General features: G+C 44.2%; 1 protein-coding gene across 2 annotated transcripts in view; it reads right to left on the bottom strand.

Moving 5' to 3' along the window:
• The window catches only part of MYB (MYB proto-oncogene, transcription factor), a 37347-nt gene extending 23715 nt beyond the window's left edge, over positions 1-13632 (bottom strand). Inside the window, exons 1-5 of one of the 2 annotated variants that reach the window (XM_060272701.1) lie at positions 13421-13632; positions 6308-6425; positions 2142-2213; positions 1286-1378; positions 228-448 (exon numbers count right to left, since the gene is read on the bottom strand). In XM_060272701.1, coding sequence (XP_060128684.1) covers positions 228-448; positions 1286-1378; positions 2142-2213; positions 6308-6425; positions 13421-13443 — 527 coding nt within the window. In that variant the 5' untranslated portion in view covers positions 13444-13632. The remainder of the gene's footprint in view (positions 1-227; positions 449-1285; positions 1379-2141; positions 2214-6307; positions 6426-13420) is intronic. The other variant, XM_060272702.1, reaches the window with a different exon arrangement.
• Between the last annotated feature and the right edge of the window lie 361 nt (positions 13633-13993).

Raw genomic sequence — 13993 nt, 5'->3', positions numbered from 1 at the left:
AAAGCTAATAGTTGGTTGCTGTAGCTTTGTATCAACTTATAAAATAATGCACAACACTTTGATCTCATCAGCTTGGCCATGCGCTCACTTATATTCATTTGGAGCAAAATTTGACTTTTGACATGCATTGCATTTGTTCTTCTAAGGCGACAAAATACAGAGTTTCATCTACTCATCTCCCATCTCCACCCCAGTCTTTCCTTTAAAGTGCTACTCTCTGTCATTACCGTCCAGGAAGCAACTTTGCAATTTCTGCCCATCTGTTTCCCAGTCTCTTGTGTGCTTGGTAAATAATTCTATCTTCTTCCTCTGTCCAGGAGGTTTTTTTAACTTCTGGATTCAAATGGTTGTGCCACCGCTCTCTGCATTGTTTCCCGATCCTTCCTTTCAAGTGCTTAGCGATGACAGACCAGCGCTTGGGACCGTATTTCTGCACCAGCTCTATCACCTTCAAACAAGCACAAAAACAAATAAAGTGCCACCTCTATTTTTTACGGTGTTATGCTATGGGAACAAATCACATTCATTCTCTTATGTTTCATGGAAGATCAGGGCTGTGATGTGCATCAGGAATTTAGATAGGCCAGCATTATTATCCGGGAAGAAAAATGGGGATAAAAACAGGTGCAAAATTTATCAGGGAATAAAGAAAGCAGGTGAGTAGGAAAAGATGGCATCCCATTTATTGTCTTGCCATTACAGCTGCCCCATGGCATTTCCAGACTATCACAAATTTTGGGTGAGATTCTTGCACAACAAATCCACTCCCCCACAAAAAAAACAGACTTTTGTGATAAGGAAAGTAAAGGGGGAAAGCACAGTGGACAAAACATACAACGTTCCAACAAACAGATCAGAATTAGTTATCAATCAATATTCCACATAATCTAACCTCCCCACAAACTTTGTGCAAACAAATCAGGATGCCTGGAATCACCTCTTGTATAATTATTCCCAAAATATTCCCCAAAGATGGGAGGGAGGATTTGGGCTCAAAAACACGAGGCTTGCCTAAGGCCATCTAATGAGATAATAACCGAGACTCAAGTCAAGGACTTCCTGGTTCACAGCGCAGTCTCTCAACCATTCTGTATTACACCACCTCTCAAGTGGACAGTTAAGCAATTATTTAAAGTGCTGCTGGAGGAAATGTTAGGGGCTGTAAAGATCAATTATTAAATAACTGAAGATACAGGTATTATTTCATCAAAGTTGATGTAGGTTGGCTGGTCCCAACATTTAATGCTGATGGAATGATTAGATTAAAATAATATTGCTAACTTACTCGCTGATCTTCTTCTTTAGTCCACGGGCCCTTAATAAGTTCCGGATTTAGTACCTTCTGCCACCGATGCTGGCACTGTACATCTGTCCGATTCTAACAGGCCAAAAAAAACCCCAACAAATTATTACCGGTACATAATTGCTACGGCTGCATGAAAAAATGCAACTTTGTTAACAAATGCCCCACAGATGCAATTCTGAGTCATGATATTGCAGTATTTACACTGTGATTCAGCACACATGCTGGCTCTGTAAGTAAAATCTTCTCTACATTTTATTGCTTACATCACCATCAAAAGAAGCAAGGATCAGGCCACCGATAGAGGTAAAACTGAGATGCGGATCTTCCAAAGGATGAATTGGACACTATGACAGCTTCAGCTACAAAAACCTTGCAGCACCTTCTCATATTAATTTTTGATTGTAGACAGCAGACAGATACCATAGTTGCATACTAAATGAATATATAATAAACTTCACCTGCTGCTTCTCAACAAGTGTGTCAAAAATTACCAGCAGAACCACATACTTAATAAGCAATAGCAACTACGGATCAAAGCCAGTTTCCATTCTGCATTGATGCTTTTTTGTTCCATTGAGAGACAGATAGATAGATGATGTACCAACCATCTGTTTGTATATAAAATCCCCCCAAAGGCTTTTAACATTTCTCCTTCCTCCATTTCATGAGAAGTGAAAGAAAGACATTTAAATGTTGGGTATACATGGTGAAGTTCTGCAAGCCTCCCAAATTGCTATAATTGTATTAAGTCCCCATCTGTAATTATGAAACAACCTCCCCTGCTTTCACCCACTGATAAATGTGTGGTTATAAACAGAAAACGAGGCCTACTTACAGGAAGGAAATTGGCAATAACTTTCCAATCTTCTGTGCCATTCTGCTCCACCAGTTTCTTTAGCTTCTCATCCTAGTACATTTCAAGAAAAGGTGGTTTAAGTTCATCTGACGTGTGTGTGCATGTGCATGTTTTAAAAGTCAATACTATGCATTGCTGATTGTCATAACATCTTTCAACAAAGAAAAGGAAATCTCCAGTTTGGTTGTTCTAGACATCTTGCACACTTTTTACGAGCTAGATTTTAGCAAGATTTTGCAACTTCACTGAAATAGTGTGTCATTTGCTATTTTGGAAGTGTGAGCCCGCACCAGAAGACTAAACAGTCAGTATACTGTATGGAAGACAAGGCAAAGTTGAATTACAGTACTTTGGTTCTCGAATGGCTTAGCTGATGAACAAATTGGCTCCCAAACGCCGAAAACCCGGAAGTGTTCCGGTTTTTGAATGTTTTTTGGAAGCCAAATGTCCAATGTGGCTTCTGCTTGAGTGCAGGAAGCTTCTGCAGCTGTGCCTTGGTTTTTGAACGGTTTCGGGTCTCGAAAACCAAGAGTCCACTGTAATTGATCAGCGTTATTTAAAAGTCCCTTCCTAGTAGCTTAATAAAATGAGGTCACAATCCTACGTACATCTATCCAGCATCACAGGCTAATACAGCCAATTCCACCACATTTTTGAATCTAATGTATGATCTACTATACTCTTCACTTAAAATTGCTTAGTGCACCACCCAACCACTGAAGTGTCATTATTGGCCATGCCGTGAATGAACACAAAGCATTATCTTGGATAACATTATTGTTATATAGGAACCTTACACAACAAATAGGAAAATTCTGCACAGCAACATTCTGTTCCATCCTTCCTTCAACTAGCACATACTGATGTACATTTTGAATTCACAACACAGCAAACTAAGCTAGGCTGAGAACGACACATTGCAATGACACTGAAAAGAGCAGCCCTGTGTTGAGTTTGTCCTTTCCTTTGCATGCAATAAAATGTACCTCACGTTCTGATGTTACTAATTCCCTACCCTGTATGATGGGCTAAAGGTGGCAGGGAAACACACAGTGAGATAATGCAAGTTTCACTAAATGTCCTGTAAAGGGGGGGGATTCAATGTATGCGTGGTCTTGGCAGCAGCCCCATCATTATTGTAACATGCAGTTTCACCCACAGCGACTTGCCAAATGAACTCCATGGCCGAACAGGAATTCAAATGCAGCTTTCACCATTGAAGTTCAACACTCTTTGTAATTGGGCCAGTGGGGTTTTCAACATTATGCCAACCAACCGCATGGAGCACTACCACGAAGGAACACTTTGCAGTTGCAGTAGGGGTGTAATGTTTTAATTGACACCCACCCGCCACTGCCATTATATTCAAGTACTGGCTTAATTAATCTGTTGATTGGGCAGCAAGACAGCAATCTCCATACTCTTTCTGAGTATTCTCACTGACAAATGCATTAATCTAGCAAAATTATTTGAGAGCTGCTGTCTTGTCTCAATAACCTTTACTGAAAGTTTAGGAAGCATAACACTAGGCGCAAAAGGCTATTTAGGAGGAATGAGAGTTCTGCAACAAACAGCCTAAGCTTTTACAAAAGCATTTGGGATATGACCTGCTAATGTTTACATAGCAACATCAGTACATGATGTTAATCAAGCCAAAACAGCTTTATGAAAATTGAAATGCACAGAAATAATGGAAGCTTAAATAATGATTCTCGATACTGCCAAGTGATTCTTTTCCCCAGTACAGAAGCTTATGCTGAAAATAAATATATGAGTGACAAGTGTGAAAAAATAACTGAGGCTTATATCCACTTACCTGGGATAAAGCCCACCCAGTGGGAGTTAGTTCTGAGTATTCAACTCTCACATTTAGACTGCTATCCTATTCACATTTACCTGTTAGTAATCTCTATTGAAAGTAATGAGACCGGGTTGCACTGTGCTTGATGGCTTTCCAAAAAGGAGATAACATATTGAAAACTAGACAGGGTGGTAGATAGTCATAGTTCTTCTGTTTCTTAAGAGCTGCTGTTCTAGAATGCAGTTCAGTTGTTCAGAAACTCCAGTGGGTCCTACTGGTTTGGAGTGTATTAAACAAATGGTTCTGAGGTCTTTCATAAGGGATCGGTCTTTCAACACCATTTGCTTTTGTTTAGTAGCTCCTGACTAAATTAGTAGTTCCCAACTCTTTAACAGTCTCATTATATATTCCTTTCTCATCGGTGACCACAGAAAGAGTAAGAGAATGTAAGCAACCCCCCTATCACTTCTCTTGCAAAGCCTGGAGGTTGGTGGCCCATCTAGAAAGGACCCATAGTTTCTGCTCATCTATCTGCTATAAGGCATTGCTATCTTGGTTCTTTATGCAGCAACCATTAGAAACATGAAGCGATGACACTGATATCAACCAAAGAGAGCCAAAGGGCAACTTTAATATGTCCACACTTCATTACTGTATGACCTGACCTTATGAAACAGTGCAACCCACCCATTTATAAATTTATAGAGCAAATAATGTTCAGTGATGTTTTCAATGGCCTTGGAAAACTTCAGCTCAGGTGCATGCCAGTTTGCAAACTTGTATGGCATAGTTACAGGTAGGTAGCCGTGTTGGTCTGACGTAGTCGAAACAAAATAAAAAAAATCCTTCCAGTAGCACCTTAGAGACCAACTAAGTTTGTCATTGGTATGAGTTTTTGTGTGCACGTGAGGAAGTGTGCATGCATACGAAAGCTCATACCAATGACAAACTTAGTTGGTCTCTAAGGTGCTACTGGAAGGATTTTTTTTATTTATTTTTTTGTATGGCATAGTTGACCAGCTGGCCACATATAGGTCTTGTGCTACGGCTACAAATACAGCCTTACAACACAAAAGGCTGTGCCCCATCCCAGTACCTTCCCCATCCCAGTACCTTCCCCTTTACACATAAGTCAATGGAGTGTTTGCTGCTCTGTTGCCTTCAATGGAGAAGGGGTTGGCGCTTGTTAAGTGTGTGCACACTCCCTATTGCCTTTACCCCAGACTCCCAAGTGGGAGAGCAAATACAACTCTATTAATGCTTCTCAAACTTCTTTTTCCTACTTCCATTGCTCCTGGGTGTCCCTCATCTGTTCCAATTCCGTGCCATAATGGCTACATCAAAAGTATTTGATGGCCATATAAGAGCAACTACTGAGTAGCAAAGAATGAAGTAGACCAGAAGTGTCTTTCTCGGGAGTGGAGGAGAGAGGCTCAATGCTAGCTTCTCACCAGGTGTGTCACTGCTGCTTGCCAGGAGGTGGAGGGGTGAGGCAACTGGTGTGGATGCTCCAGCAGGAGAGTCCAATTGGCACCACTGGTGCACCTGCATTGCAATGAAACACCTGCCGGGAAGCTAGCATTGAGACTCCGCCGCACCAGGAAAGCTGCTTCGGAAGTTAACTAATTATACATGTCATAAGGATTTCCTTTCAAAATATGTTGCTTGTTTGTGCAAGCTTCCTTGGATATAACCCAAACAATCTCCCCCACCCCCCAGATGTCACCTATAAAGCCCCCTCCCCAAAAAGAAAACTTCAGGTGATTTAATTGGCTATTGTCCTTTGCTTTCAAATTTACTTTTTTAGAACAAAAAAACAAAGCTACCTTTCTAGGTACAGGCCTAGTCAAGGCAGTTGACAAGAAATTTTAACAGGCCTAGGCTCACATTTCTTAACAGCAAGCAGCTTCTATTCTTGTACTTAGGAGAAGCCCAAGACAACTGAGACGAGGGGTTTTATCCACACCTTTCATAAGAAACATAAGAGGAGTCTTCCTGGATCAGGCTGAAGGCCCTTCTAGACCAGCATTCTGTTCTCAGTGGCCAACCAGATGCCCATGGGAAACCCATAAGTAAAACCTGAGCACAATGGCACTCTCCCACTCATGTTCTCCAACAACTGCTATTCAGAAGTATAGTGCCTTCTGGAGATAATATAGCCATCCCAACTATATAGCCTTGATAACCCTATCCTCACTTAAGCTTGTTGTAATTCACATTTTAAAGAGTCATCCAGCTTAAGTGGTCATTGCTACATCCTGAAGTATTAAATTATATCATTCCATCTATGCATTGTGTGAAAGACTACTTCTATTTGTCTGCCCTGAACTTTTCAGCTGTTTACCTCTTCCCGGGTCCACCGTGTTTTCCCTAAATGGCGTTTTCCACCCTTGGGCAGCAGACCATCATAGTCATGATCATATACCTCCAGGTCTTCATCCTCATCATCGCTGCTGTATATGCTGGAGAAACAGAGCACAAAGACAAAACAGGGTAAAATGCGAAGCTGTTTAGAATGACAGGATTTACAAAAAAAACTAAAACTAAAACTAAAAGGTTATGAGGGTACCATTGGAAACTTGCACTGCAAGATTTTGTTCTACATTCTGTTCCTAGTATTCTGAACTGGTTCTGCTGTTTTTGGTATCCACAGATACAAGCAAAAGGCTGGCAACTTTCTTATTACTGTGCATGTTTAGACCTGCTCATACTGTTAGATCAGTGGCAAATTACACACTTGGCAGCTGTTCAACCAATGATGGTTTCAAATTAAAACGCAATGTTTAGGACAATAAAGAGAACGGAGGCTGTGTCCTTTGCCCAAGTACATACTCAAAATCCTTAACTTATGCCAGATCACTTGAAGAATGCTCTATGCTTTCACACAGTTGATAAAGAAGCTTGCATATTCAACTCCCAGGTGATAAATGCTGAAGGGCTGGGTATTTTAAAAAGGAAATACATTCAATACTAAACTTCATCAAATAATGAAAAGACTAATAGCCTGATCCTATGTACACTGATTCAGAGTTCAACTTGACTGATGCCAAGGAAAGCTGCATTCCCCCTGCACACTTACTTAGGTGTAAGGCTGCAACTCCAAACACCCTTACAAGGAAGTAAGTCCCAATGAATTCAGTGGTACTTGCTTCCAAATAAACATGCACAGGCTCAGGCTGCACAAATGCACAGAACAGCAACCTAAAGAACATCAGAGGGCAAAGGCTTCTCAAAACAAATGAAATGTACAGACATCAAGTGATCAGGCTGTTTTGTAAATGAAGAGCAGTACCAACAAGTCCACAATTCATGGCCAACTACAATTGTAACTTGAGGACAAATGCACAATCTAAAAACTTCACAGCACTGAAGTGAACAGTCACATTACTTAATTATAAATAGTTGTCTTGTTTTTAGTCCACCTGAGGTATTTTCAGCTGCTGATTGAAGGCAGATCTCTCCCAAGGCAGCAGTGAGTGGAAACAATCACAAACATCCAGTTTAACCCATCGAGTTCAGTAAAGTTAAAACAAAGTGTGTTGCAACACAAATGGCCTTACTTCATTTCTATTGTGCAATGTTTTATTTCTAACTTTATAACATAAACATAACTTTTGAAACCTCCGCATACTAGTTGTAAATGCAGTAGAAAAGAACACATGGATGATTTATGGCTAATTATGCTGATATGTTAATGGGATAAACCTCAGGTGCAGTTTAAGCATGTGTTTTGAGGAGGGGGAAAAAGCTTATTAAAGTAATCCTGACTAACACTGGAACAGAATCTAATGGCTAGAAGCCTCAGCTAGTTACACAGGTGGAGAGAAAATAGGATTACTCAGAAGCAATGCCTTGAGGGTTGCATGTTAGTTGCTGTAGTATCAAGCTTTCCTTTTCTGCTACCACACAGTTTCCAAATAAAGGTGAAAGGAATTTTCACTTTTAAGGATGTACCATACACCAGATGTTCTACAGATAAAAAAACTGTATCATTGTTTTTTATCAGTAGAACACATGGCATGTGGTGAATGCCAAAGACATTATACTATTATATGAAAAATCAGAAGTCGATTTTGAAAACTACAGAGATACATCTGCTTAAACTGAGAGTCATTCATGAAAACCTAAGTCACCTATTCAACTCATATCTCAGGACAGGGGTCACCAACCTTTTTGGACCAGTGAGCACATTTCAAATGTTGAGAGCTTCCTGGGGATGCCTAGCACAAAATAACTGCTATGGGTATGTGTGGCACAACACAAAATTAGAGCGATAGACATCCCCAATACCCTTATGCTTAACCAGAGGAAGTCAGCTATGTCCTGCAGATCCTGATTGTGGACGTCATACAATACTGATTTTACATACAGGCAAACAAACACACACCAGTGTTGTTGCAATGTTGCTGCAACAGGGAATATTACTCAGTACCAGGGAAAAGATAAAAGGTGGCCACACCACACTCACTTTCATTTCACAGAAATTGCTCAGAAAGCACCTGCACATTTTGCCCCACAACTTTCATTCTAGGAAGGCAAGAGACTTTAAATAAATAAATAAATAAATAAATGTTCAGAGTTTGGAGCAGCTTCCCAGGGGCACCATTAAAAGCATTTGTGGCACCATGGTTCCCACGGGTGCTAGGTTGGCGACCCCTGTCTTGGTATCTCCCGGCACTAAACTAACACATGCCATTCGTCAAGTAAGCCTTGCTAAGACTATGTTGTTTATGGAGGATTCACCTTAGGTGACCTTAAATTTGGATTCAAACTCGGGCACAGTATTGGAGACAAAACACACCATCAGCAGACTCACATAAATGTACCTGCTACCAGACTGCTCAATTTCAGAACGTAGGTACATCGAACATTATGTTTTCATGGGAGGGGAATCTGTGGCCCTCCAGATGTTGTTGGATTCCAACTCCTATCAATCCCAGGAAGGATGGCCAACGGTCAAGGAGGATGGGGGCTACACTCCAGCAACTTCTGAAGGGTCGCAGGTTCCCCATATCTAACCCTGGTGAATGTGTTCTATTAATCACTATCATACCCTAAAACAGTTGTGGGGAATCTTTGGCCCTCCAGATGCTGCTGAACTGCAACTCCCATCATCCCTAACCACCTGCAACACTCCCCATGCCTACCCTAGAACAGTGTTTCTCAACCAGTGTGCCTCCAAATGTTTTGGGACTACAACTCCCATCATTCCTGACCACTGGTCTTGCTAGCTAGGGATGATGGGAGTTGTAGTCCCAAAACATCTGGAGGCACACTGGTTGAGAAACACTGCCCTAGAAGAACCTTTCACGATGGCACATTAGCAGGGACAAAGTTATCTGGGTGAGCCCCGATATTAAATCTCTAACCATATAACTAAAGTGGCACATTTCTGCAACAGATACATCATGTAGGACTGCTGGTCATGCAGCTTGGCCATCACTCATAGCCGTGGGTAAGATGTCTGGTTCTCAGCCTCAATTTCCCATGCATAAAAATCAAATGATGGTGAGTCACTTTTACAGGGCTTTGAGAAATCTAAAAGTGCTAAGCAAGTAACTAAAAACTACAGCTTTAAAGGTACCTCCGTGCTACTAAGCCCCAACGATTGCGTCACCAATTACCAGAGGCCAGAACAGTCTGTCTTCCACAACACCAACACATATAGCCCTCCTCTTGACTGTGATCAGGAAACATGCCAAGGGATGAGCATGTTCAATCCCTGCACCTTTTAGAACCCTATTTTCTAGGGCTACAAGATACTCAAGGAACATATCTGAATATAGAAGGCTCCATGTTGCAGTCAGTCACCCTCCACAAGTTGGTCAACGAAACAGTGCTGGGGAAGGGGCAGAGCTAGCATGATTACAGGACACATCATGCAAAGCCATGGCTAATGTTAGGGCTGCCATTTCAAAGGCGGAATTGATGTCTGGGGGGAATTTCCGAAAGGCAGTGGTTTGTCCTGGATCTTAGGCAAGTCAATAAAAAAAAACCTCAACAAGATTCCCCCCCCCCCCAAGCTGAGGTAGCTGGTAGACAGTTGTTGAAACATATGCACTCTTCTGCCATTAAAGAAAACACAAGCCAGGAAGAGCAGCTCTTCACTTTAGATTTTGGGCAGTGGCAGCTCCTTAACTGTAGTTAATGTGAAGGTCTGAATTCACACATAATGCTATGGTTAACATTAACTACAGTTTATAAATCAGCCGCAAACCTTGGTCAGCATGCAACCTTGAATCGTACTTAATAAGCCCCATTAAGCTGCTGGACTGGGTTCATATGGAATACTAAGACATGAAGTTGGAATCTTATGAACACAGTGGGCATTGCTTCTGGATATGCAAACATAGGATGGTGCTGTTTGTCCCATTGAAACCCAGAGTACAGTTTAATTCAGCTTTGAGTATAGTTTCGCTGATTTCAATATAACTGTCATAACTACCATTATCTGGATCTTGGCCTTTATGGTCAGGTCACTATTTGAGAGACTAATAGCCCCATCCTATGTATATTAAGTAGCAGTTACTCCTATTGCTTTCAACTGGGAGTAAGCAATGAAACTTAATGTGCTTAATGAATAAACAGGGGCTTATTCATGTTGTAAGCCAACTTGAGCATTGTTTTAACTATGGAAAGGCAGCATACTAATAAAATTATGTATGTATGAATCATAGAACTGTAGAGCTGGAACGGACCACAAGGGTCATCTAGTCCAACCCCCTGGAATTGTAGGATTGGTTATCCACATGCATGCAAGTTTGTTTTTGTTTTGTTTTTGCAATGTTGTCATTGCAAGTCCATAACCCCCACACACCCTTTTGAAAGGAGAATGGAGTTATTCATTTATTTATGCCGCGTAATTCTTGACAGTCCCTAAAAAATTTACAAAATAAAAAATACAATATGTGTTTACAATAGAACTCAGAAACTGCACTGTATTTCAATACAGTATTAGAAAAACCTATTGCTAAGGCCCCATTTGCACCATCTCAATGGCCAGTTTACTGCAGCCTTGAATTTCAGACCAACTCTGCATCCTGTTTAGCAGCATTGCAGCTCCTCTTTTACATTTCAAGCAGAGTGGATCCAGCACCAGATCTGCCTCTCTCGTTTCCTTCCAGTGCAATAAACTGCTCAGTGTACCTTCCCTTGAGATGACGTGTCAGGCCGAAGGAAGCTAAAGAGTTAAGAGCACCCCACCTGCTAAGTTTTGCTGAAAGGCTCCACGCGCGAGCGCTACCCTTTTGCCAAGGAAACCAAATTGTGCAACCAATTCAAACGAGAGGAAGGGAGGAGAGAGGGGTGGAGGGGCGGGGAGGAAGTGATTTGTTGCTGGCGCTTTACTACTACTACTATTACTATTATCGCTGACACTGTGATTGAAGAAAAAAAAAGCGAGCACCGCGCTAGCCAACCGAAGGGTAGCCCCTGCCGTTGCTCTGACGCGTTTCACCACGCTAAGCCCTCCGACCAGGTGCTGCAAGGGGAAGCAAGCCCCGGGCTTTTTCTTCTTCTTTCTCTTTCGCCCTCCTTCGCCAACGGGGATCCATCATCGCCTGTTCTACCCGCCCGGAGTGCAAGAGATCGTAACTCCCCGCCTTGCAGTCCCATTCATGCTTCACACACGAATACAACTCCTTCCTGTACAGGATGTATTATTACCATCATTTTTTAAAAAAATGATCCGGCGCTGTGTGTGTGTGTTTTGTAAGACATGGTTCGAACTCTTCCCAACCCCAAACTGCGCTTTGCCAAGGCAAAGCTGGGAAGAAACCCCACGAGTTCCCCCCGCCCAGCGCTGCCGCTCTGCAGGAAGGAAGCGAACTGGTTGGGCGGTGCGGCGCGCGCGGCGGCGGCAATGCCCGGGCTCGGCAGAAGCGGGGCACCCCGGGTGCGTCACCGAGGGCCGCCAAAATCGCTTTTGTGACCCAGACTCGCAACTTCGACTGCACACAATCGCGAGCGCACGCATGCCCCGCGTCGATCCGTTTTCTCGCCGCCTGCCTATTATCTTTTCGAATTAGATTAGTAATAACCGAAAGAGAAAAGGGAAACTTCAGCGTGAGCCCCAGCAGCTAGGACTTTGCTTTCCGTGCCAAGGGGAAAGGAAGGGAGGAGGGGAGAGAGAGCGGGCAGAAAGGGAGGAGGGGAATAATCGCTGGCGCTACACGGCGAAAGAGAAAGGCAAGTTCTGGCTCCACGTGGAGCGACTGTCCCGAGATAATTGGAAAACAATCCTGCACTGTGTGAGCGTTTCTGCAGACCACGAGGCGCTGCTTGGCCCTTCCAGTTTGCTGCTGCTGCACGCCACGAACAGCGGAGGGTGAAAGGAGCAGCGCCGGGTAGCCAGAGTAACCTCCACCACCCCACAGCCACAACGTTTCCCAGCACAGGACGATTGAGGCTTCCTCCATAAGACACACAGGCGACCTTGTCTTTCTTGCCATGCAAGATCAGGGTCAACATTAGCAAAACGAGTGACAGTTCTTGACAAGCACCCCTAGCCCGTTCTCTCCTTCCCTCCCATTGCATCCTCCTCTGCAGCCAAAGTTGTTCCACACGTTGCTGCAAAGAACGCTCGGGCTTGCGGAGAACAGCGTGTGCATTAATGAATGCCACATTGCACAGCACTGCTTTTGGGATGCATATATAGCGCACACGCGAACACACTATATGCATTTTTAAAAAGAGGGGCTATCGGGAGGAAGCTGAGTTTGGAGTCCCGAAACACCACGCCGGGCAAATTCAAAAAAGAGAGCTGGGTCTCCCTTCCACGCAGCCTGTCATCCTCCTGACACAACCACAGAGAATGAATGAGACGAATGGACACAGGGATCAAATACCTGCAAGCTAAGCTGCTCCGACATTTATACACTCTTTTCTTACCTCCAGTAGGCTGCTTCCTCGCCTGCTCCGGCCACAAACGATCGCGGAACAGGGACGCCCGTCGCGATCGCCGGAGGCAGCGGGTCCCCTTGGCAAGCCACAAACGGGCCTGAACCTTTTTATTTAATTATTTGGGCCCATGCGTGCAACGCGTAGCCTGGGAGGAATACCCTCCCGCGCACGACACACAAAACACGCCTTTTACTGCACAAACCTGCACGACTCATTGCAAAGAATCGATTCTAAGTTACTCGCAACCGGGAGCGGAGGGATGTGGCTTGCAAAGGGGAAAGTAAGCTGCTAAACTTTGGCTGATGCAGCCTTGCGCTTTCTTGCAAGGCACCCGTTTTAATGCACGCTCTGACAGGTGTGCAAATGAACTGCCGCAGCTCTCGCCCTCCTAGAAGCTTAGGGAGTTTTTCTTCTCTGACACTGCGATAGTTTCCCCCCTCCCCAAAAAAGCAGCCCGACAAGACAAGACGTACACACAGAAAGAGGAGAGAGACAGACAGAAATGCATTGGCGTTGCGAAGAGGTTTGCTTTTCTGCCCCTTCTTGTTCTTATTACCTGTGCCTAGGTCTCCTGGCCATCCTTGCATTAGTCACTGAGGGCAAGGCGAAAAGTAGGTGGGCGGGTGGGGGAGGAGAGGGCTTTATGCTGCTGGAAGAGGTGCTTGGCGTTTCTTGCCGCTTAAGAGGAGCTCCTCCGCCGCAAAGTTCTCAGGAGCGGGAGAGGGGAGGAGGAAACAGGTTGAGATGAAAGACTAAACTCTGTAAACATAGATGCCATCAAACAAAGGGTTTTTGGACACTCCCCCTCCCGCCAAATCTGGCGCCCCTGCAGTGCGCAGGCGCTTCTCCAGCCGCTGGCCCTGGGTCTTACTGGCACGGAGGAAGTCCTTCCAGCCCATTCGGCTGTGTGTGGCTCGAAGCGCGCGCGGCTGAGGCGGCGCCGGCGGCGGCAGCCCGGAGCTGAACTCGAGGGGGAGAGCGGGCAGGCGCGAGAGGCGCCTTTTGCTGCACAGTCCCGCGCAGCCGAGACGTGTCCTGCTGACACACACAGGCACACAAACACACACCCCGCCAAAGCACACCCCCGCCGGACTGCCTGAGCACGGGCTTGCTCGGTGGAGCCGGGGTG

This window comes from Zootoca vivipara, chromosome 3 (genome assembly GCF_963506605.1).
Source record: "Zootoca vivipara chromosome 3, rZooViv1.1, whole genome shotgun sequence".
In the NCBI taxonomy this organism is placed as follows: domain Eukaryota; kingdom Metazoa; phylum Chordata; class Lepidosauria; order Squamata; family Lacertidae; genus Zootoca; species Zootoca vivipara.
This window is presented reverse-complemented; position numbering and strand designations above follow the sequence as displayed.